General features: G+C 37.0%; 1 protein-coding gene across 8 annotated transcripts in view; it reads right to left on the reverse strand.

Moving 5' to 3' along the window:
• Nucleotides 1-11,927: 11,927 nt before the first annotated feature.
• Nucleotides 11,928-26,540, reverse strand: part of MKLN1 (muskelin 1) — a 387,994-nt gene continuing 373,381 nt past the window's right edge. For 7 of the 8 annotated variants that reach the window (XM_043966412.1, XM_043966411.1, XM_043966413.1 and 4 more), the window contains 3 exons: nt 23,655-23,757; nt 16,937-16,991; nt 11,928-12,282 (listed from right to left, as the gene is read on the reverse strand). In XM_043966412.1, coding sequence (XP_043822347.1) covers nt 12,161-12,282; nt 16,937-16,991; nt 23,655-23,757 — 280 coding nt within the window. In that variant the 3' untranslated portion in view covers nt 11,928-12,160. The remainder of the gene's footprint in view (nt 12,283-16,936; nt 16,992-23,654; nt 23,758-26,540) is intronic. The other variant, XM_043966410.1, reaches the window with a different exon arrangement.

The following is a 26,540-nucleotide window of genomic DNA, read 5'->3' on the forward strand; positions in this document are numbered from 1 at the left end:
AGTAGGGTAGTCCAGGTGAGTGGGTTAACCTAAAGTGGGGATAGGTTTAGGTTAACCCACTCACCTGGACTACCCTACTAGTGTCAGGGTATTTCAATTTGCTAAGTACAAGTACTTAGTATAAAATTGTGAAATCTCTGAGGCTGCTTTGGACTTTCAAGAAGTAACTGTAACCCTCTTAATAGTCCTATCTCGTATTCTTCCTTAAGGATACTTAAGCAGCTGGGTATCACAATGGGTAGAGTGCTAGGCAACTCCCTTCAGTTTCCTCATTTGTAGAATGGGGACAACACCTACTGCCCAGAGTTGTGAAGATCAAATAAGACATCTGTAAAGTGTTTAGCACTATGACTGACACGTAACAGGCTCTTACTATAAAGGATATGGCATAAAAGTGGAATGGCTTGCTCAAGGCCACAGCATCATTGATAGTAGAGCTGGGGTTAATAAATGCCTTTTGGACAGATCTGACTAATGGATAAAACAAGTGCTTGTTAAGCCTGTGTCCAAAGGACAATTTTAAAAATGAGTTGCCTACATCTCAATGAGCAAAACTGTAAATGTGCTATCTTCCTCATTCACCAACTTCCTCCGTTTAACACACACACAGATCTGGACCATGGACTGGCCATTTCTATCTTCTAAATCCTCTTTTGCTGTGGGGAAATACACTGCTTTTCTTGATGATGGTAGAAAAAAATGATAGGAGTGGTACAGCTCATTGTCCTGTCCTAGCCCTGGCCACTAGAAACAATTCCAGGGCTTAACACAAAATCCCTACCTTCCCATTGTAGTATTACAATGGTATGAATGTGAATAGGCTCTAAAAATTTAAAAGGCACAACTTTTTCAGATACCCATTTACTATCCTATTCAGCTATACTTCTGAAGGACTATTGAGAAAGAATGTTAACTTTATGCATAGTACTGTGAGCTTGGGAGTCAGGAAGGCCTAGGTAAACAAACATCTCAGACACCAGCCAGGGGACCCCAAGCCAGGCATTTGGTTTCTTCATCAAAAACCAATTATAAAAGCATTTGTGTTCAGGATTGTGAGGATCAAAGGAGGATCTGTATGAAAAACATGTCACCTCACAGCACTGTGTGTCATTTATTATTGGGTAGGCTGGTCAATTTTCCTAGGAAGGCCTCAGTATTTGGGAGTAGAGGGAAGAGGGACTGTCTCTCATGAAGAGACCGGTCTGCATTTATCCACATGGAAATTTCCCGATTTTTTGCCTGCTGCAATGAGAAAGGGGGCCAAAGTTCCTAGAGAGTAAGGGATTTCATTCTTTGTATTAAGCCTTGAATCTAGCAGCATTAGGTAAGGAAGAATTAATTTATGGTCAACACTATTGATTCTGCTGAAAGCCATCCCAATTGGAGCCAGTAAGAATACAATTAAGGAAGGGGCAGCTAGGTGGTGCAGTGGATAAAGCACCGGCCCTGGATTCAGGAGCACCTGAGTTCAAATCTGGCCTGAGACACTTGACACTAGCTGTGTGACCCTGGGCAAGTCACTTAACCCTCAATGCCCTGCCCCCCCCCCAATTACAATAAGGGAAAGAAGACCATTTATTTCCCACATTCCTGGCTTATCATCACTCTTTGCTGTTTTGAGGACACACAGAGAAATGCTATTTATATGCCATACTCAAAGAAGACCCCAAAATGAAGTAGGAAATGGGTTGATTTGCAAATTGAAGCCACTTTCTGCCACAAGCATCTCCCCTGGTCTTTTTTTGTTGTTGTTTTGGCAATGAGGGTTAAGTGACTTGTCCAGGGTCACATGGCTAGTAAATGTCGTGTCTGAGCTCAGGTCCTCTTGAATCCAGGGCTGGTGTTTTATCCACTGCACCACCTAGCTACTCCCACAAGCAAGCATCTCATTCCACAAGAGCTACATATATAACAAAGCCAGGAGAACACAAGCCAGATAAGAAGGGATAGGAAAAAGAAAAATCTTTAGCTCAGCATCATGGAAATACTTGGTTAACTACACATGACACATGTTGCAAAACCTGGGAGTAAACTTGGATCATGTATGTATAAGGAACCTACACAATTATCATAGAATTAAAAACAATTTTTTTTAAAGCTCAGGACCTTTATGACCATCTTAATCCCCCACCCCCAATGTTGGCAGCTACATGTCCAGGGATCTTTTTTTATTTCTTCCCCTGGGGATCCACAAACAGAATTTCCCAGATCACTACACTATTTGCCAAGTCATTCCCCTTCCACGTTATTTTATAAAAATAATCACAACCCTTGATTTAAATTCTTCTTTTATAGGACCTACCTGCAATAAGCTATACTTAAAGAAAATTCAGTATAAAAGAACCTATCACAAGGGAGCTCCCCAAGTCTGTTTTAAATTGATTTATGACAATTCAATCTACAAACATTTCCAAAAATACCTGTTGTGTAAAGTGAGTTTCTGAAACTTACTTCTTTATTGTTTTCTTGTAGGTTTTTTTGGTAAATCTTTTTTCCCTCCACTTACTAGTATTTTATTCCCCCCCCCCCCATCCCCGGCAATTACATGTGAAGATAGTTTAATGTTCATTTTTGCATGATTTTGAGTTCCAAATTTTTCTTCCTCCCTCCCCTGAGCCTCTCACTCCAAGACAGCAATCTGATATCAATCATACATTTCTTGTAGTTTAGATTAAATAACTTACAAAGGACATACATTTCCTGCCTCTCTTACCTTCTTAGTCTCCATGTAATGAATCCAACTCTTTATAAACAAAATTTAACTTAAACAAAAAAGTGATGGGGTGGGAGAAAAGAGGCCAAGTAATATTTAATGGTCAGTTTTAAAGGATACTCTTAAAAAGCCAAAAAAAAAAGACACATTTCCCATATACAACTTTTTATTAAGAAAAAATGAACAAAATACATTCTTTCTCCATATGTACATTACATACAACATAATTCTACAATTAATTGTTCAGCAGATCGTTCGTTCATTTATTCACAGAGTAGTGCTCACATATTCACCAAACCAGGGATCAGAAAATTACTTGTGCTCAAAAGAAAAAAAAAAGTATTCTATCCATCAAAAAAGAGAAACCCAGGAAATGGAGGAGAAGGGAAAGGAGCATTATGGGAAAAGAGCCCAGCACAGATATCACAAACCCTCAGTGAGTCAAGATAATATCTAGTGAGATCTGGTTTCCCAAAGTCTCCACCTCATTTATTCTGACTTCTACCTGCCTCTCACTGATGGCTGGGGCACCCTTGGACACAGCCCTGAGCCCACATGTGCAGGGAAGCAGGATTAAAGCATTCTAGACAGACCACAGTGGCTTTTCTCTTCTATAGACTGATATGAATCCCATACCAATAAAGACTTGGGGAGTCTGCGCAGGGTCACCAACAAAAATTTAAATGGAGAGTTACCAGCTTACTATCATCCTTATTTCTCATCCATGTAATTTAGCCTCTGTTTCTCTAAGTAAAAAACTTTGACACAGCCTGTGAGGAGAAATGTAATTTTTTTTTCCCCAAAGAGACAGCTGTAATTCTAATGCCACAAGGGGTCGTTTCTATCTAAAAGCTTTGTCTCCCACAAGGACATGACTCAGATGTTTATGCCAATGCATATCTGATTTTGAAGCCTAACCACTTGACAAAGTAATCTGTTAAACTGAAAAACATCCACTACCATGAGCAGGGCAAGTTCATAGCCAACACAGTGATTTCTACTTGTAAAAAATTTTCTCAGATCTCTATTGAGAAATGGGAATAACTTCAAAGTACTTAAATTTTATCCTTAACAGGCACCAATGCCTACACAATGAATCTCCAAGTGTTAAAGTGAGAGCACACAATCAGTTGACCACAAACTTTCCACGATCTCTAGGGTGGTTAAGAAGCCAAAGAGAATATGAAACTAAGATGTGTCAAAGATTTTCTGCACTAAGAAGTTGTATGATCTGATTGCTAGATGTATATGTAACTGATCTGGGATCCACTGCAACATGGTTAGGTGTCAAGACTAGGAAGCCGATTTCGGAAAAAGGCTTCTGGCTATGGATGCTATGCTCTCTCTCTATTGGGTCTCTACTTTTGTGCTTTCTAGGCTCTACCTCTATCTGAAAGCATTAAAGATTCTTCCTGGTAGCTGTGAAAAAGTCAAAGTTGACCCTTTTACCCTATCATGCCTCCAACTTGCCAGCAAACATGTCATTTTACACCAGGATGAAAAATTTTCCTTGCCAAAGTCAAGAAAAAAAGAAAAGTATTACTCCATGTATTGGAGTCAGCTTTCCCTCTCTTTCTTTCCAAAAAACAAAGCCCTGCCTTATTGCACATGGTGTTTTGAGTGGACCTAATGGCTTTGGGGTGAGAGAGGAGGAATTTGATTATAAAGAATAAATCCAGGACAATCAAGCCCATATAGAAAGCTGATCAAACACACGTGACTTTAAAAATTAAGAGTATCAAAATAACATTATTTTGAAACGTCTAATAGGCTGCATAACCCATGTGAAGCAATATGCTAATATTGAAATCATTCCTTTCAAAAGGCACCTCACACATCCTAAAAGTATAAGTTGGCTTGAGGACCAGCACAAACACCACATCTCTGGGGAAGGGTCAATTTCATGAGAGAAAAATAAGCAAATCATCATGTCTTCCTCTGGTATGCTTTCAACTGACAAGGCACTCATTTGTAAATTGTCAACTGAAATATACACCTTGCTGTGGCATTAGCCTGGGGCAAACTGCAGAGGGATACAAGCAGGTGAGTTCTGCTTCTTTGCTCTCCTTCACCCCAATTTGGTAAAAAGTAAAATAAGCCTTCTGAAAGCAGATGGCCTCCTTTCTTAAATCAGTTGGGACAGGTGTGGACATATAGTCACTTCATTATGTCCTGCATCACCAAGTGGCAGCAGGATTCTGTCTTTACAATAACTCAACTTCAGAAGTTATGGAGGGCTTTCACACCACCACATGTGTGCCAATTAACTACCAAGTCGACAAAGAAAAGGAGCAATTTTTAATAAAATTCTTTAGGGGGAGTCACAAATTACAGCTAAGACAATGGCTGAGCAAAAATAACTTGGGACTGTGACTAATTTATGCACCTGGCCCTAATTGGACCCTTTGTTACAACTGTCCAGGTTCCCACAGAACTTGCGGTGGTTCCTTCTTAGTTCTTTCAACAAGTAAAAAGAGATCTGGGAAGGAAATTTCCTTAACACTCTTGGACAGGGGCACTTCACCTGGGGTCTATGACCTTTTTAAAAAGAAACACTTAACTATTTCTAAATAATAAGCTTCTGTTGTAATCCTACATATTTTATGCATTTAAAAACATTATTCAGAGAAGGGGATCCATGACAAAAAAGGTTAAGGACCTCTGTTCTATGCATTTCAATTACCATCTCAGACATGGGAGTAATCATCTTAAGAGGAAAAAGGTAAACAAAACCAAAATGACTTAGGATCCTGATGCCAAAGCTTAGAATTCATATCTTTCATGAGAAAATAAAGACCCTGAGTTTATGGAAGATGTTTTATTTTAAAACATGGGCACCAATTTGATTCTACCCAAATCTAGTCTGGGTTTTATGTAGTCATGAAAAGACAATTCTCCCTCCTCCCTATCCCTTAATCCAGCTAGAAAATGAAGGCTAACCAGAAGCCAATAATTAAACACAATAATTACTTTTCTGAGAGCTGTTCACAAATTGGGGGGGGGGTAGGGGGAGAGCTTGGACTGGCTATCTGAGCAGCCACCTTAATCATAAACACAGGCCTGCTTAGTATATCAGAACACTTTTTCTTTGTTGCCAATTAATTTGGCATTCATTAAGCATCAAATGGAACTGAAGACTGGTGACATTCGCATTCATTAAGCATCAAATGGAACTGAAGACTGGTGATATTGTCAGGCTAGTATTTATGTGGTAGACAGCACAGAGATCCAGACCAACTGCCAGAAATGCCAGCAACCCAGATGGCACACAGCTCACTACAGCACAGGGCTACACAGACAAGTAAGTTCTGTGGGACACCAAAATTTGCACAAGGTGGGTTTTTTTGTTTTGTTTTGTTTTCTATCAGCAAACGTCTACATGACTGATCATCAGAAAATGCTCCCTCACCTAGGTCAGACTAAGATTCCACATCACCTGAGTTCCTGTCCTTCCATCAAGACCTCTAATTTTCACATCAGGCCAGTAATGAAATGCCATTCCCCAAGAACTATAAGATTAATTTGGCATTCTGGAGGCAACCCCCCCCCCCAAAAGTTCTTTTAATCACTTCTTTCTGTAACACTGAAGCATAGATTAGAAGTCGGAATTCTTTAATCCTACTATACAATTTTTATCAATGTTTTCCAGTACAATTTAAACTGGTTAATTATGTCTCTGGTGACTACTCAAGAAATAAGTTTTCGACAAGGAAAAGTTTTTGTTCTGGAGGAAGAGATAAAGTAAGCATTAATCTCAATTACCACTTGACATATATACTTTCAGTCTCCACCTTGCTCAGGGAAGGGCGCTAATATCATCAATGATGTAGACATGTGGGGAAGCAGCTCTCCAGAGCCTAGAGAGGATCCTATATGAAACCCCAAACATGTAGTTTCTTGACTCGTTCTGCATTTAGACTTTATGCTGTATTTAAAATTTCTTGACCTATTACATACTCCTTCCTTGTCCAAACCTAGACTGGAAGATGAACAAATCCAAACTCAGAGACTGGAAGTGAAACTCTGAAATGGTAAACATTCAACTTAGGGAGAGGAGTATTGAGGTACCATGTCTTCTCGTTGTGTGTGTGTGTGAGTGTGTGTGTAGGTACTTATTTGCCCTCTAATCTATTTCTTCAATAATGAAAACCTCATGTCAAAAGTGTCATAGATGTTTAGCAAAATTGAAAAACTAAACATTAACATTTTTTTTTTCCTTGATCAAGCTGGGCAGTATTGGGGGAAATGTTGAGATTTTATTTACAAATAACTACATACTCCAATATGGAGGCTGTATTAACATCACCCTTAATTATGGGTTCTAGTTCAAGTCTTGGAGGGCTTTATTTAAGACAACAAACATGCACTCTTATTTCTCCCTTGGAAGAAGTACTCCATATTAGACCCTTATAATTTACTGCTTTTATGCCACATAGTTTGAGGGACATTGACTAACTCGTCTGAAGAATTTAAAATCTACCTTGCTGAGAATAAGCTATTGTCACTCAAAATTTCATCTACTATCAAAACTCCCTTCTATTCTTTTGGTGAAAGGGTACATTTTTTTGCAGGGCAATGAGGGTTAAGTGACTTGCCCAAGGTCACACAGCTAGTAAGTATCAAGTGTCTGAGGCTGGATTTGAACTCAGGTCTTCTTGAATCCAGGGCCCATGCTTTATCCACTGCACCACCTAGCTGCCCCTGGGGTATATATATATATATATATATATATATATATATATATATATATTTTAAAGTGAAGCTCTGAATATGATGACTAACTAATCCACAGCAATTTGTGTTGTTGCTTACATTTAACATTTACCAGAAATACAACCAAACAATTCTCAAGTTATAGATCTCAAATCTACTTACTTCCTTTTGTGGCTAATTTTAAAGGTAGGCAAAGTACCACTAACACTAAAACTCAGAGGTAGTTTAATTAAGATAAACATCATTAAAAACATAGGAACAAGAACATATAAAAAACTAATCTTCCACTGTGACGTGAGTTTCAAAGAGCTCTGATCTAAAACATGCAAATTACTAAGATCTACAGCAAATGAAGAGTCTTACCTGTCCTGGGGAGGTCTACCATTACCAGACCCACCCCACCCCCTATCACTTTTAGAGGATTCCTAAATCTTAAAAACATTTCCCCCTTTTGTCTTCATAAAAAGGAAACAAGAAAAGCCCGTATATGTTTCATCAGAACAATTGTTTCTATTTTATTTTTATTTTCCTTTAGGTAGCTCTACTCTCCTGGGCAACGCTGACAAGTTTGTATGGACTTGAGGAAACCAAGAAAAAAAAAACTAAGACAAATAGACTTCCCTTTCAAGACATTTTTTTTGTTGTCATTAAAAACCATATATCAAATCTCCAATGATGTCATCTCTTTAAAGAAACATGGGGAATCATGATGATTAAAGCAAAATCCATCTTAACTGAGGATTGTCTGAAATTAAAGAAAACCACTCTTCCCAAAGGCTGCCAAACTACTGTGAACGTAGAGGTCTGCTCCTTAACAGCTAAGTTTTTATCTTTAGGCTATAGAGACCTCTATTTATGACATTCTATCACTAAGCCTTTGCGCCTGAAGGAAATGTGAAAATTCCCAGGAATTTTAAACCTAGAGCAATACAGGGCTGAGTTCATTCAAGCAAAGATATAACTGAGCCAAACAGGTGAATCTTGAGGTGAATCTCAGGAAGTAAGGGGGACGGTGTGGTTAGTTGCAAAAGTGATGAGAATGGTGTACTGTTGCAGCAAGAGCCATTGCTATCATCTCTCCAAGTTGTAGGTGCATTGTTTTGTGCTCTTTTCTAAAGGAATTACTAGAAACCAACCAGGTGTCTAGGTAAAGCAGCCCACTCCTCTCAGTTGGTATAAAAAACGTTCAAATGGCTAAGGAGGTTAAGTTCATTTTACAATATTTAGCTTTTGTGTAAATATTCTTCACATTACTTACAATTAAATGATCTACAATTACCATATAGATCCCAAGTGGTGACAAGAATGATTACAGAATAAACTCACTATGTAACTACTATCACAAAGTAGGATAATACAGCAATCTTAAACCAGAAATGCATTCCCTATGAATTACTTAAGTCCCCTACTAAGATTAATGCTGGATGTAATTTCTCCAAAAATTTCTAGCTCAATTTCTGGAAAAAAAATTTTTTTTGTTGTTTTCAAATTTCTATTCTCTGAAAAGGCATTTTCTCTGCTAAGTTATCCTGAGGTGGCCCTTATAAACTAGACAGAGAAATTTTCTGGAATGATTACGATGTCTACAAAATAATCCCCCCTCCCCCGCCCCAACTATATTTAGTACCCATGAAAACCATTCAAGAATGCAGTCTTAATGGCTTAAATGAATCACCATGCTGTGCTCTAAAATCAACATCATATTAGTGCTTCCTATCCATCTTTACTAATGAGACATAGTTTCCTTATGCTTAGAAGCTAAGGTGGCCTAAGAAAATGACTTGTTTGATACCTATATTAATACTGATGGTCATGTTTAACAAGAAGAGGTAGGTACATCAGCCTGAATTCCTTTGCTCAGCCAAAGAAAAGGTCAACTTTTAATTAACCACACTGGCCACATGAGGTCTCTGTCTCTCCACTATCTATATAAAGCTGCAAGTGTGACTAGGATGTGTGTCTGCAAATAAAACCAATTCTCATGAAGCACAGGAGCTGTAAATAGTTTCTGATTCATTCCTGAATGAAAGTCACCAATTTCACTGCAACAAGAAATGGGGTCGAGCTGAAAGATACATACATTACTTTTGGGAAGAGAGTGATCACCGAGTCTGTTTGGGAGGACAGCCAAAGTGTCACCAACGAATGCTTTTCCCTCAAATGGGATAAAAAGCAGGCCTTCCAATATTGGAAGTGCTCCACTAAGGAATAAGATCTTTCTTTCTCTCTAGTTTTTTAAATCTACATAAGCTAGGCACTCTGAACAAGATGTCTACATAACAAATTGGCTTCCCTATTTGAATTATGATATGGCAAGCATTCTTTTGGGGAAATAGACACATACCAGCTTCAGCAGGTACACCTGCAGGTTTCAAATCAGGCTTCATGAACACATCTTCCTGAGATTACTAGGCATTATTAACCCCCCAAGCACAGATACAAAAAATATCATCTTTTGATGAAATCTAAGCAATGTCCCTTTCCCTGACAGTCTAATATTTTATAGTTTACTTTGATTCTATCACCTCATTTAAAGAAAATCATGTAAAAATTACATCAGAAAAAAAAGAATAAAACCCAAATATCATTCAGTAAAAGATGAAGCTAAGAAAAATGCACCCCCTACCCCCCATAAACTGCTAAGGAAAAAGCTACAAAAAGAAAAAAAGATGACTAAGGATGAGGATTGTTTCCCCAACAACAGGATCCACAATGAGTTAATGACTTATATGATGAATATAAACAATGGAGGGCAGCAGAATTTCATTTGGTTATACATCTAAAGTGCCATAATTCAACATTAATTAAGTCAAACAAGTCAATTCCTATTAGGGACTCTACAGATTAAGCCCCCAATAGAAATAAAGTAACCATCAAGTTTAGGTCCTTTTCTCCATCTGAAGCAAGACTCAATGGGATATAATGAAATTAACTGGTCAGTGGCAAAGCCCAAGTTTTATGTTTCTATATGCCACAGAGTACAAAGAATTTTATCAAACATCTCAAATGTGTAAGTAAACTGGAAAGCCAGTTGGTTTTGCAGACACAATCATCTGGCAGACAATCTATGTTACCATCAAGTTATTAAAATCTATAGTATCTTTTCACCAACTAAGATGTACATCTTCTTAATTAATAAATTTCTGATTGCTTTGGGGTGTTCAGGAAGTTTTAAAAAAGCTTAAAAAATACAATCCCAGCAGTGAGAGGAAAATGTACTGCTACTAGTTTTCAAGAGAAGTAAAATCATGTGTCAAGGAAGGAGTAAAGAGGGACCTTGAAGTCTTACTCCTACACAGGTCAATTTCTTCTTTCCTTTACTGAGGTCCAATACTGCTCCCCTGGGACATACTCAGTCCCTGGAGGTTATTCTCACACAGAAGAACTATGTCTCTTTTCTTTTATGTTGATCCTGTTTTGATCATGCATAGTAAGTCATATGCTGCATACATACTATTCAAGAATGAGCATAAGGCCAAGTGCAGTCTTCTGATATTATGCTCCACTGACTCACAGCACCACAAGTGAAAAACTGCATGAAAAAAATTAACAGTAGAAAAACCTATTTATTATACCTGTATTTGGATTTATTAAATGAAGTTATTTCTGCACCATTTCTTTTCTCTTGTTTAAAAGATAGGTGTGAGTACTTATGGAAATGACCATAAACTGCACTCCACTGAACAAGACAAAAAGCGCCTTTTTACCTTTTTAAACTACTCTCCACAAATGAAGCACACAGAAACAGGTACAAGGAGTTATGGGTGGATGGCTCTGCCAGCGCAAACTAAAAGTCGTGGAGAAGCAGAGCACACAAGGACAAGCAGAAGATGCCACCTTGTGTGCTCCATAGGAGAGCAAAGCTTAAAGTTGTCCCATAGTCCCTTGGACTCAATGAGCAGGTTCCCTCCCTTCTGGTGGCTATTACTCAAGTGGTTAACTTGTTCAAATTTGACCTCCATTTTCTCAGTTTAAGGCTTATATGAGCAGAAGCCAGATGTTTTCAATAGCATCTACTGCAACATACACTTGTATCTTAATACTGTATACCAAACTCAGCCAGGTGCCCAGGTCAAAGTTTTACTTTCTAGTTGAGAAGAGTTTAAATCTGAGACCTCTGCTTTTTCTCATATTGTACAATGTAATTATAAGACTCAAGTCAATACGGATGCATACATTACCTTAACACATACCAAAGTGTCCTGAAGAATTACATAACTGCCACAAACAATGTCAGGATATAAAGCAAGTGACACAGCTGCTTGCAACTAGCTGTGAGGAATAGGGTGAAGGAGCAAAGAGGGAGGGGGACCAAAAAACAACCCATCAAGACACACAAAACAGTTCCTTTGTTGCAGAAAGAAAAAAAAAAGTATTTAAGTGGTGCCTATCCCATATCTCATAACCATTCCCTCCCCAAGATAAAAAGGGACAACTACCTGAATTTTTTTTTTTTACATTCAATAACTCTTAAAAGTCAAAGGAAAAAAAAATTAAAATGGAAAGAATAGTAATTCCACTTTATTTGCCTAATTTAGGAAGAGGGTAAGGAAAGTGTGGTGAGCTGAGGGTATGAAGGAAGAGGGTCAAAACTTAAAACAGTGAGATCCCTTCAAAGATCTGATGTCATCCTCTATCACCGCAACCTGTCAGTCGACACAGTCAAAATCCCAAATACTGAATGCAGACTTCTTCTTCTTCTTCTTCATAGGTATGTGCCAAATGACTCTTCAGTTACAGTGTGATAAGGTCCACCAGGTTTCCTTTGGGAGGGGTCATGCTGTCTGGAAAGAAATTTACTAAGATATCAAAGAGCTGAGTTCTTTGAGCGTAGGTGTGATCCACATCTGAAAAGCCTAATAGGAGAAACACAAAGAAAACACATCCAATCTATTTGAGAACTCAACCCAAGAGACAGTAAAGCCAACTCCAACCTCTCCTGGACTGGTCCACTGAGGTCACTGGAAGCTCCTACGTTTCTATTTTCATACAGATAGGGCTGTAACTTCATATTTGCTTCAGATATACAAAAATTTCCCCAGGATGTTAATAAGAAGGCTATAGTGAAGTTAAAATGAAATGAACTTTTGGGAAGGGAGGAAGGGCTAAAACCCAGCAAACTGTTAGCTGGAAACACTTTTAAGAAGTTCTAAGTGTGAAAATGTACTTGGCTAAGATGGTTCATCTGAGATAAAAGAAATTGAGTGAGGTTCCCTTTAAGTGAGTAACAACTTATCAAAAAGTTATTTCCTTCTGTCTTTCTTTACTACTTAATTCTCAGATTTCATCACATTCTTGAATATCCAAAATGATACTCAATCCTTTTGGAAAACCCAATCTGTTGATTCCCCTGGCCTGGAATGCATTATCTGAGTTAAGGTATAAAAATATTTAGCATTATTTAGAAATGGGACCATAAAAAAGCCATATAAATCATAATTTTGGGAAGGCCAGACTCAGGAGTACAATCTTAAGTCCACACTGTTTTATCATACAAAATACAAGAGCAGAACATAACTTTGCAAGGATAATGCCTTCCTGCTGGAAACAAGGTAAGTACATTCAATTTTAAGTGAGAAGATATTGATCCAGTTCTTGTGTTCTAGTGCAATGATATTTCCATGATAATAATGATTTGTGAGGAACTAAGTACTCAGTGATGGATGCAAGTGAGACTTATAGTACTCTGACCATACTAAAATTGACTTACAAGGCTTGTAGTTTTGATCTACCTGATTTACCTTTAGTTCCTTTGTAAATATAAAGGACTAATGCCAGGAAATCTCATTTTCATCCCCCAAAGCCAAACCAGTTATTTTTATCTATACCTGCATTTGATACTAAATCTATAGTCAAGAAACTTGCCAAGGAAAGGATGAGGCTTAAGTTTTGGTTTGGTGTTAACAGTAAAAAACAAGGCCCAGAGCACAGTGTCATCATCTGTGAAATTTACAAAACTTAAGATTACTACTATGCTTTTGCCAAAAGGCACTGTGCCCCTTCCATAAGTAACAATGAGACAGAAGCAGAGAAGCAGAGTTATACACTTAGAAAGCATGAAATACCATTCACTCTGTACTTAATAGCATAGGATTTTGAGACTGTACACTTTTCAAGGGAAGTGTGAAGACTGCGTAATTCAACATGCCCTATAGACTTTGAATTTTTCCTATCTGTCACATGCCTACCAAAAAAAAATCTGTGAAATCCCACCAATGGTGTGCATATTTTACCAGGGTAGGCCACAGTTCTCAACAAAGATCTGAGTCTAATCTGAACATACTTGCAAAGCCATTATTTTTTACCAAAAATGACAGAATAAAGAGGCTAAAACATAATTTAACTGTTTCCCAAAGAAGCTCATTTGGAAAAGTCTGATGATGACCAATGTCCTTAACCACTTTTTTACTCTTTGATCTTTACAAATACTGCATGGAACACTGAAAAATATCTAAATACTGTGTAATTCTGCCAAAGACCTTGGATAACCTGGGTTTATACCTAACCAAAAGGAGTCAGGTACATCTTTAAAAAAATAAAAACCTGGGATTTGGTTGAGGTCAGCAGTTTGAGAATGGAATCAGAGACACTATTCACCAAAACTATATGGTAAAAGGTGGCAATGAATAACATTTGGTTTCCTGATAGTAAAAAGTCATCTAATATAAATGGGGTAACTGGTAATCCTAAAATTATACAAGGAGAAAAGTGATTCATTTTTAGTCTAATTATTTGGGGTGGGAGGAGTGAGAATAAAAGGAGAAAGAAGAATTATTTTATCAAATGTTTACTTATAGGAAAGCTAGCATTTAAAAACTCATTTCCTGGGCCCTCATACTGGGTTTCTTCATGCTTTTCATTCAAATTCACCAGTGTTAAAATGAGGCATTCAAAAAGAAGTGACTAAGTTTTCAGCCAAGACACAGGGGAAAATGGTGGGAATTCTTCTTTTGTACTATTTTCTGCTAAGCACTGACAGCAACTGTTTCATGAGTTTACGTGGCCAAGCATACCTAGTTTGGTCCTTGGACAACAGACACATAGTAACCAGATGAATTTTTGAAGTTTTTCTAGCTTGGCAAAACTTGCCAGAATTTAAGTTCTGCAAAGTAGAGCATTCAAGACAACACACAGACAGCTAGAGTGCTATAATAACGATCAGTATTATAACTAGCATTTATATAGCACTTTGAGGTTTGCAAAGTACTTTATAAATATTATCTAATTTAATCTGCACAACCACCCTGGGAATTAGATACTATTATCATTCCCATTTTACAGGTGAGGACGCTTTTCCAGGGTCCCAAAGCTAGAAATCATCTGAGGCTAGATTCAAATTCAGGTCTTCCCAACATGAGGCTCTGCTCTTTATTCACTGAACCATCAGTTGATCCCTCTGAGACGGTCAAAGAACAAGATAATCTTCGAATACTAGGTAGGGTCTTTCTGGAATATTATGGGAAAACTATGTAGTGTGAGAAGGCACTTAGCTTTGCATCATAAGAGGGGCTACTCACAGCAATGAAGATAAACTCCCCAAAGTACTGGCAGTAGATCTGGCTATGCTTGGGTCACCAAGGGGAGTACGAGGTATGACTGGGATAAAATAGATACTTTAGCTATAAAATATATTATCCACAGGAATGAAAACCAACTCCTTTGAAGCTCCTGGCATTTAAAACCATTTGCTTCTACCACCCTATCTATATCCAGTTATCATCTGGAAATTATTACCCTAGAGGGTCTTAAAAACAAGTAAAGATATTTCAGCACAGTCCATCTCCAATATAATAAAAATTATAGCAGCTGGTTGTGGTACTTTAGGCTGCTTTGCTTGACCACAACTAGGCACCAAGGCGCTCCATTTCTATTATTAAACATGCAGAGGGCACTTCCTAAAGAATGGGACCCCAATGGGTTCTCATATAGCATTAAGCTGGAACGTCCCTGGGACTTTCCAAAGTGATGGAGAATCATCACCACTCTACTATAATATTTCTTAAGAATCCAACAGGGCCATACCTTGTAGAGGCAGCTATCAGACACTCCTGTAGCATACTACTTGAAATGAAATTAAGGGCAAATGACTAGGGATTTCTAGGAAGTAGAGAAGGTTCCATGGATTGACTCTACAGCAGCCATTCACTACCTTTTCTCTTTCTATGCCACTAAAAACAGTGGATTGAAGAAAATGATAAAATGTAATCAAAATGGTTTCAATAGGATGACATGAGAAAAAATAATGACATTTAACAGATGCTCCGACTTGTCATTTCCTGTAGTTATTCCAAAAGAAAGGTAGCTATAAAAGCATTTAACCATAAGTTTACTTCTACTTTAAAATCAATTCTATAGATCAAATATTTGCCAAATGCTAAGAGTAAATAATTCCTTAGCAAAAATGGGACAATAATTAAATTATTCTGTGGATATATTTTGTATTAGTACAAGAAAGTTGTAGAGTCTCAACACATGGTGTCAAGAAACTAACAATTAAAACTCAGAACAGTGAGATGACAATTAATGCATCTTCCTAACAAGAACAGCAAAAACTCTTAAGCTATGAATCCCAGAATATTAATATTATTAATGATGATGATGATATCCAAGCACTGTGCTAAGCACTTTACAATTATTATCTTATTTGATCCTCATAACCACCGTGCAAGGTAGTGCTACTGGTATCCCCATTTTATGGATGAGGAAACTGAAGCAAATAAAGGTGCAGTCATATGCCCAGGGTCACAAAGCTACTAAATGTCTGACACCAGATTTGAAATCAGGTCTTCCTGACTTTAGGCCCAGTGTTCTATCCTCTGTGCTGCTTAGCTGCCCCCAGAATTTCTGTCTAATTTACAGTTTACAATATTCCAAATAATTAATGTTTAAGTATTAGAAATCACGAACACAATAAGACAAACTATATCAGTGTAACAATGAAGGCCTCCAAACTTACAAAACAGAGCTCTGAAAAAAATAATTCCAAGTACTTTTAAACTGTAACTGGGCTTGATCTGGAAAAATCAGTCTCCATTTCTGTCCTGTATACGCTCTTTTCTACCTTCAATCCCACTGCCCACAGAGTTCTGTAAAGAACAAGCTTCAACCATCTGCACACTTATCCCAGTAAATGTATTAGCAATACTGCCGCTGGATTCCAAAGCAACGTGATACAAATTACTTTGTTTTGCCCAAGCTTCTGTTGCCTTCTGTTTGCATAATAGCACAGCATCTGGTGTAACAGGAGCTGCAAACTGATCCGTGGAGACCCAGATCTTAAGAACACTGGTGACTGACACTTGGAAAATAAACTTAAAGCAAGAAAGCCACAGGGACCAGACACATTGCCTGGAAACTGTGTGTGCTCCACACCCAAAGATAGTAAAAGAGAAATGACATTTGTTTGATGGATTAACATCTAACCTCAAAGACAATAAAGATACCCAAATGCAGCCTCCCCCAATGGTATGACATACTGAATAGATGAGTTGCACTTGAAGATATACATACCTAGTGCTGTGAAATCTGAGCCAGACTTGAACAGAGCTGAAGCTAGGAGCTGAAACTGGAAAGAGGAAAAAATTAGAGCCAAATATAAAAGCTCATATTAGAGCACTAACCCTGATAACTCTGACACTTGAACAGTGATTCAATGAGCCTGCATGTAAAGTTTTGATCAGCTTTATCACCAGAGGGGGAAAGGAAAAGTCGCACATGTTTAGCTTGCTGCTAGACAACCTCCTCATCTGTATGTACAGAGCACAATTTATTTTCTCTTAAAAATCAATAGTATATGAATTTGTTCAAATGTAGCACATGCCTTTGGATTCCAATAAATATTCATTTTTTTGATCAACACACATATAATGCTTACTTTCCCTGTAGTCTTACTCTAAGGATAACTACATTAACAGCTGTACAAACGACAACAGTTTTAGAAGAATGATTATCACATACAAGAAGATCTCAAACTAATAAATGGATTATATATTCCAGAAATTTGTTTATAAATTAGTGGTTGTGCTCCCAGAGCAGTCCAGCAAGTCTCTCTAGCCCATAATGAAGCAAACATTTTATATTCATTACAAATCTTACACAGGCAACGAAAAGTTACAGAAAACAAGCCTTCTAGAATACTAGCAGTTAAGCAAAACTGAACATAAAAAGGTAAGAAAAAACTTTTGAGTTTACTTTGAAAGCTGGCATTTGAAGAAAAGGTTTACTTGGAGGATGGGTTAATAAAGTTCTTCACTCTAGAAACTAGGTGTCATTAGACTAAGGCAGTTAAAGTTGCTGGGGGTGAAAATGAGAAATGAACAGACAAGACAATGAGCAACTGGTCTCAGTTGTTTGGATATATGCAAGCCAAATCTTCATAACTCAGGAGCTACTCATACATTTGGCAAGGACCTGATTGAAAATGAGGTGGCATCAATTTTGATGATAGCTACAAAAGTAAGTATTAAAGATCAAGTAACATAAAATACTTATTAAATAAATTAAAATTATAGAAATTTAAATTTATATAAATCATCATGCATATAAAGTAATTATTAAAGACCATGCCAAAACCATGCTCCCTCTTCTTTCCTATGGGCCCATTTGTAATTTCCAATGAGCTTGCCTCACCAGGTGCCTATAATGAACTGCCAAGAAAAGAACTTCACTATGGAGTGAGATAGGCCACTGAGAATTCAACCTGAAAGCCAAGGACATAGCACTGGCAAAGAACTCCCAGGTCTTCTCAGGCTCTGCATTTTATGTGACCATTCCATGGCCCTGCACCCTGTCCTAAGGCTGATATACCACTTGATGGAACTGTTTCTATTGTTAAGAACTCACCTCCAAGTTTAACATCATGTGTAATCAGGCTTGTTAAGTCATGTCATTTAGTCCTACTGTTTTCCAGGGTTTCATTTATGAAGGCAAAAGATGTTTATAAACTGTCTTGTTCTTTGGACTCTTTATCAGTTACAAATTTAGCACCCTCTGTCTCTTGTAGGATTTATGACCCTCAAATTCTTTTATTTATTTTGGTTGCTTTTTCCCCCTGCACACCAATACATTTTCCCTACATCCATGTCTCTTTTAACCCTGAGAAACTCTGACAATCATAGCACTCAAAATGTCAGAAAGCAGTGCCTTTCCCCTCCCTAGGTTATGTTACCCTCTATTTATAACTAATGACCCAATTGATTTTTCCCTCATTAAAGGCTATAGTCTTTTATTTTGGTTTCTGTCCTAACCCCTGCAATGTTAAAAACATCCTCTCCATATTTTGCTAACTTAAGCAAGCAATTAAACATTATCTCTCAATTCATTGTATTAATAAAACAAATACTTTTCAAAACCACTAAATTATATAAAGAACACAGGGAGAAAAACTCTACCAAAAAGCCTAATATAAGTGGGAACTATAAATCTGGGACATTACCAACTAATAGATGACATTGTGGAAAATGAATGAAGCTAGATAATATAGGATATTTGGGGAATGCAGTAGAAGTACTGCTTATTTGGAATATCAAATTCCTATGTCAGTTGCAAACATAATTTTCATTATGTAGTAGAGTTCCTGTTCCTTACCAATTACAGATCCCTTTCCTCTGTAAACTGTATAAACACAATCAATGATCTAGATATCCCTTAAAGGGCTGTGTTCTAGAGAAATTCTCATGGAACTAAGAGTTCGATCCTATCTAATCTAGGGTTTAGACTCTACAGACATCAAGAGAATTCAAGAACTACTTCTAGTACATAATACTCAGTAAGTGGTTGGTAGTCAGGAGCAGGATTAATGATAAATCCTAGAACTGGAAGGGGTCTTAGAGATCACCTTAAACCAACTCATTATTTTTAGGCAAGGAAACTGAGGCTCAGAGAGATGAGATGAAGATGGAAGAAAACTATACAATAAACTCATATGGCAGTGGAAGTTCCATTCCACGTTGTGGGGAGGGGGCAAGAGAGATGTATGTGTGTGTACACACACATGTATCAAAGTATAATTGCAGCAGAGAGGAATACAACAGTAAAAACTGAGGCACAGAAAAACATAGCCAGTTATCTTGGTTACAGTCAGTTTCTGATACACTAGTTGAACAACATAGCAAACAAGAGATCTAAAATGCTTTGCTAACAATTCAGAAGATGATTATCTCCAGACATTTACACATATTACCAGATTTCTGGGCCAACAATAATAAATCATAATATTTTTTCACATCCTTAAAGAAAACAAGAAATGAATGGGAGTGTAGTCTTACAGAGACCATTAGCAGGGTTTAAAAAGAATTTTTTTAAATGTAATGGGCTCTTTGCTTGAGAAAGATTACCATATAGGTTCTAGATGACACTGTTCAGGTTCTTTGCTGTCAATCAATAAAGGGAAAAACTGAGGCACAAATAAAAAATAGCTTTGTCTTGATCTGGGGTACTACCCTGTTCTGATTCTTATTATCAACCATTTGCATTGTTTGAGCCAAACAAGTGCCTTAAGAACAAGCTGTCTATTTTCCTTGGCCTACTTGTAGCTCACACAGCTGAAATGATTTCTTTGCAATGCTGTTGCGGTTTGGGGGGGGGGGGGAAAGGTTGTCGTTTTTATTTTTTTAAGAAAGAGAAAAGTTAATACTATTTTCAGCATTAAGAATTCTTTCTCTACAGAGTATCAGCCTGAAGAAAATGCAGAGACCTATTTATAAACCTCAACCTGTGATTTATAAAATGGACCCTCCACAACAAAAAGGCAGGCACAATATACAACAGGGACAAGACAATGGCCTTGCCACTGGGCATAACCATGAAAAATCTTTCCCTCTTCCCATATATCCTGAGTTGACTGAAGACTCAAGGGGAAGACAACTAACTATTCCTTTTTGGATGAGTTCTAAATGGAACCATGCTGGGCAATTCCATAGCACATGGTTCTAACGGGAAGGGAACTGAGTGATAAGGCTGGAAGTGATTTGCCATTAAATCTGAAACCCATGTCAGTACAGAGCAGAGCAAAGTACCATGTGATGATGCTGTCCAGGTAGTAGAAAAAGAGCTGAGTGATAGCTGGGAAGAATGCCAGGAACAGAACTGCATTTAGCCAATACCAGTTCTATGAGTGGCAGACAAAAAGACTTTGAACTGCAGCTCAGATTATGCAGGATGAACTTGTGATGAACTAGTCTTCAGAATGAGTAAAGACAACACAAGTGCAACACCAGAATCCTAGAAGCTGAAGGTAATTAACATCAGCCAAAGCTAAATATGATCTATGAGCCAGTCAGCCAACATAATCTTGAAGAACTCTGCCCTTTGTTTCTACCTAACACTTTGTATGAAAGAGAACTGACAAAATGAGAGAGAAAAAAACATTTCTCAGAACTTACTTATATTCAATAATAAATGAAAGGAGTGACCTGTAATCAAACCGCACTGTTATATTACAGCAAACTTGGTAACTGCTATTCAGGCTGCAATGACTATTAGGCTTCCTTCTCTTCTACTTCCTCACAACTATAAACTATCAAAAAATGGAACCCTTTGCTTGAGGGGTTTTGGAGTAGAAACAGAAACAAGAACACATATTAAACTACTTAGCAATTCTTTAAATAAAAGAAATGAAAAAAATTAAAATTGTAAGTTTTCTTTTCTTCTATCTGTATACAAAAAGTTTCTCAAAGTACAACTTTACACTCAGAGAAGGATCAAATCTTTGCTTTGTAACTTGCATTTACAAAGTTATATGAAAATATTTTTATTCAATGAGGCTCTCTCCTTTATGCTATTTTGAGATTATTAGTGACATCACATTTTCCTTCCATCTTTCTTTAAAATCATATTCCTGACTGAGACATCTGTAAATTAAAAGAAAAAGACAATGTAAAAACTACAATTAACGTGAGGTCCAAAGATTCATTCTTTCTCTGTTTTCTTAAAGATCCTGGAGAATATATTGGAGTCTCAGTTTGGGAAACAAAAACTAAGTACTTAATAACTTATATATGGACATTGTGGCCATCCAAAAATATTAACTTCTGGATTTTTTTCTCTAATTTGATTCAATCATTCTATATTATAGAATGAAAATAAGATTAACCATGCCTTTTGGGGTTTATTTACAAGAATTCCAAAAGTTGCCGACAAGAAAGAAACTGGTTATATTTGTAAACCAGCATAGTAACTCTTGTTAATATTCTTCACAAAAAAGACAAACAGAAAGATCATAACACAAAGCAAAGCTGTTTTACTTTTTTCCCAAGAGTCACCAAAGTATTTCAGGCAAGGAAGGCAACTGGAAATAATTTGTTACACTCTGGTTGCTAGGCTTAATTTTTTCCTCTACTAAGCATAAGGAAAAATAGATGAATCTTGCTGACTCAAAACTTCACCATTTAACCTTCCAAATTTGTATAGTCCCTAGAAAAACACTCCAGAAAAATTTAAGATTGTACACGACCACTTATAATAATCATATTAAGATGGCCCTTTTATTACACTGTTGGCTATAAGAAAACATATTTTAATGTTCTTATAAAATGATCTATGATGTCTCGTTTTGCTTAAGATGAAAATATGTGCTGCTTCACAAGCAAACTTCTGAATTATCTACAGAGCTTGTCTGATTGGGGGAAAGGAACAGGCATTTATATAATCCCTACTACATGCCTGGCACTATGCTAAGCACTTTACAAATATTATCTCATTTGATTCTCACAACATCTCTGAGATTTGCTTTTATATCCTCGGAGAGGTTGAGTGACTTGCCAAAGTTCACACAGCTAGTAAGTATATGAGGTGTATTTGAACTCAAGTCTTCCTGACTCCAGGCCCAGCACTATGTCCACTTTACCACCTAATTGCCTCAAATTTGACTGGAGACATGTTTGAAAGCCACTATAACTCCTTTTGTTTTTTCCCTAGTAGAGGGATATAACTACTTTGGAGAGAGACTGACCAAGTCTCTTCTGGGATCTTGGAGATGAAGTTATTCACCTGTACCAAAAGGTAAAGCAAGAAAAAAAACGAGATGGTAATCTTGGAACACATCAAAAGCAGGCTCAACAGAAGCTAACTTGTCAAAAAGAAAGTAGTAAAACAGATTTTTAAGCTTCTGAGCAGAAACTAACAAAACATACAAAGACAAAGGCAGTAGGGGAAGAAGAGAGTGAAAAGTAACAATGAAAAAACAGAAGTTTTTCTATAAACACTTAAGTTTTGAAAAACTGAAAAAGTAGTAAAGAAGTGAGAAGAGGAAGAGGAAGCCCAGAGAAAGGCAGAAATGATGAGCTGAAATTCTCAGAGCAGCCTCAAGCACACAGTTCCTTTAATTTGGCATGGACCATGATATCCACCTTTAAGAACATTCTGGAATGAGCTCACAGTCTTCTTTTCGTGTACATATGACAATTTTATTGAAACAACAAAAACAAAACCAAAAAACAGTATGTTAGAACCACTGTAAATAATAACAATTTCTGGAATCAGTGGTATGGTCAACTCTTAGTAATGCATGCTAATAGAAAGGAACTGGCACAAAGGACACAAAAATAATGAAAAATGCTACCATCAAGTAGTTGATATTTAGTCTTAGAATGAATGCATTTCTGATCTTTGGTGAACCAGATTTATATTACTATGTTCTACTTAGCCTGTATTAAAATAAGTTACCATTTTCTCCAAATACACCAAATAACAGTTTTGGGGTAGAAGTCGGGGAAAACAGCCCAGAGGTATGCTGAGCAGTAGATGAAAGCTGCCTAAGGACTGAAAAGAGAGCTCACTGTAACGATTGGAATGACGCCACCTGCTGGATACTTACTGTAGAAGAGTTCTGCCCATGAAGCGAAGGTCTTTGAGGGCAAGACCAGGAGTCTTTTCTTTGGTGGGGAGGAAGTGACGCAGACTAGTGGGAGGAGGAAGGAAGAGACTGGCGCTGACTCTAGGGCTCTTTCCGGAGGACGCTGGCGGAGAAGGGAGCTAGAAATGTGCTCTCCCTTTAATAGATAGGAATCTAGGCCTTTCTCTCTCTTTACCAAATTCTTATTCTCCTTAATAAATGCTTAAAAGTCTAACTCTTGCTAAAGCTTATAATTTATTGGCGACCACTCATTAAATATTTTAGACAGTTTAGCTAGAATTTTAGCCTTAACATCACAAAATGGAAAATTCACAAAAAAAGACAATTGAGAACTAATTATATTTTAAAGATACTTTTCTGAGGCTTCTTCCTCACCTCTTTTGTTTCCTCTGGGTCTGAATGATCCACAGTTACATAAAGGTCATTCTGCAAATATTTCAGAGCACTAAGAGGATCAGTCTGGGCTTTTTCTTCAAACCTAGAAAATGATAACCAAACAAAAATTATAATTGGATATAGTCAGTGATATAAGAGATGTTCTTCAACTCCAGGGAGAGTAGGGGGCTCTGGAGAAGGAGGCTCTAAGTACTAGGCAGTGAATTTTTGTTTGCTCACAAATTTTAGATACAAGGGCAAAGAAGAAGGACTGAAACAAAAAGGTGGTAGGGCTGTAGGGGAAGTGGTGGTTGTCTAGATGGCCTAATGTTACAGTACAAGTGACATTAAACCTAGGTTGCTTTTCAAATCTGCCAAAGACTGAGTGGGAATATTCCTTATGAAGCTAAGTTAGGTTTATCTCTCTGATAAGACCATTTAGGTGGGTTATGAAATACCTATAAAACTTCAAGCACTAAATATGTTAACACAATAGCTGAGGACAAAACATGGAAGAAACATTCTTCAAGAGACAAGTAAAAACTGTCTCATATGGAGTGTCTACTTGGTTTGAACCCATTTTTTTTCCTACCGGGGAAATCCTACTGTGGAAATTCCCTACAACAATAAAGCTTCAGTAACTCGTCTATAATTTAGGGTCTTAGTTGCTTTGGACGCTTAAAAGTTAAGTGAATTGACCATGGTCTCACAGATCAAGTCAAAGCTCCAGCAATAGTACCCACTTTCTCACAGTTCCTTCAACATTTAGCATTTTTTGGTCTTTTATCATCTTTGTGAATCTTATGGGTTTTAGAAAAAAACCTCAGAATTGTTTTAATGGGCATTTCTCTTATTATTAGTAATCTAGAACATTTTTTTCCACATGGTTCTTGATGGTAACCATTTCTTCTTTATAAAACTGCCTGTCCATATTCTTTTACCACCTACCTTTGGGTTATGGTTAAGCTCTCATTCTCATGCACTTAAATCAATTTCTTATATCAGACATTTATCAAAAATTTGCTGTGAAGATTTTCTTCCAATCAACTCCTCGTCTCATTTTAGCTGCACTGAATTTGTTTGTATAAATACTTTTAAATTTTATATAATTTATCTTGTAGATTCTGTCTCTTATGATCATCTCTATGTCTTGTTTATTTAAGAATTCTTCTATAGCCTTACTTGTAAAAGGCAACTCCTTCCATTCTGCTGTTAATTTTTTGAATGATGTGCCCTTTTATATTTAAGTCTAGCATCTATTTGACAAACTTTTAAATGGTGTAAAATGTTGGTCTAAAATGAATTTCTACCAAACTACTTTCCAGTTTTCCGGTCAGTCTTACTAAATAGGTAGTTATTTTACCCTAATAGTTTGTTTTGGGGCTTACTAAACATTAGAACACTATATTTGATCATTTCTAGGTCTTATTAATCTAATCCATTCCACTGATGAACTTTTTTCATTTATCTTGAAGATAACAGTTTCATAGTAGGTTTGTAAAATTCTCAGCCTAGCTGAAAGAAAAAACCTGGGGGAAACATCACTGATCTTATTATCATATAACAGGGTGACAGAGAAAATACAGCTAACACAACTCTACAAGACCTTTATGATCAATAATGATATTTATGATTAAGATATCAACAAAATTTATTAAAAATAAGTTATTGGAGTAATAGTCTAAAATAAAATTTTGATATCTTTTGTTCTTATATAACCTATATTTCTTAATATAGCTTTCTCATCCCCCCCAGCCTTATTTTATTTTTTTAAAAATTAAAGTTTAGCAAAACTAACCAACACTTTGAAGTGGGATAATATTTACTGTTGTCTATAACCACAGTCAACTACTTCTTCAGAATGGTTCTCAAATCTCTTCTCTGGAATTAAGCTTGGAGGTTATATTTTCACTGTATTTCATTTCTTCTTTTTGAAAATAAATTGTAATTGTTGCCTTTTGTTTCTATATCATCTCTAACTCTGACTCTGTTAGTCTCCCAACCCCACCCCACGGAGCCATCAACTATAACAAAGAAAGATAAAAGCTCAGCAGCACTCCCCAACACACCAAACAAGCAGGAGTCCCACCTCTGCCAAGAAGGGCAGGGAGGGGGAATGTGTTCTAGCTCTTCTTTGGGGACCAAGGCTGGTGATGAGAATTCTGAAGGATGCCATTTCCATCATTTTGCTGTTGCTGTTCTTTCCATTTACGTTGTTGTAGTCATTATTTATATAGTCTTCCTGGTTCTCCTTACTTTACCCTGTTTCCGTTCACATAAATTTTTCCATTTTCCTCTATATTCATCATATTCATTGTTCCTTACAGCACAGTAATATTCCATTACGTTTGCATAGCATATTTTTTTCGTCATTCCCCAGTCAATGGGCACCTACATTCTTTCTGGTTCTTTGCAACTAAAAAAAAGTGCTGCTATAAATATTCCGCTGTGTATAGAGCCTTTCTTTCTTTCTTTCTTTTTTTTTTTTTGCATTGATGGTTCTTGGGGAATATGCCTAGCAGCAAAATCTCTGGGTCAAAGGGTATGGGCATTTTTGTCACTTTCTTCAAAAAAATCCCAAATTGCTTTCCAGAAGGGTTGGCTGGACCGATTCAGAGTTTGGCCAACAGTGCATTAGCACACCAGTTTTTCTACAACCACTTCAACATTGATTATTCTCCTCTTTTGTCACCTTTGCCAATTTGCCGGGTATGAGGTGAAACCTCAGAGTTGTTTTGATTTGCATTTCTTTTATTAGTAGTAATTTGGAGGATTCTATAATATACTCATTAATAGTTTGCAATTCCTTTCCGAACTGTTTATTCATATCCTTTGACCACTTCTACTAGGATCTTGTTAACTATTAGAAAAACCACATTTGACTTG

This window comes from Dromiciops gliroides, chromosome 5, assembly GCF_019393635.1.
Source record: "Dromiciops gliroides isolate mDroGli1 chromosome 5, mDroGli1.pri, whole genome shotgun sequence".
Classification (NCBI taxonomy): domain Eukaryota; kingdom Metazoa; phylum Chordata; class Mammalia; order Microbiotheria; family Microbiotheriidae; genus Dromiciops; species Dromiciops gliroides.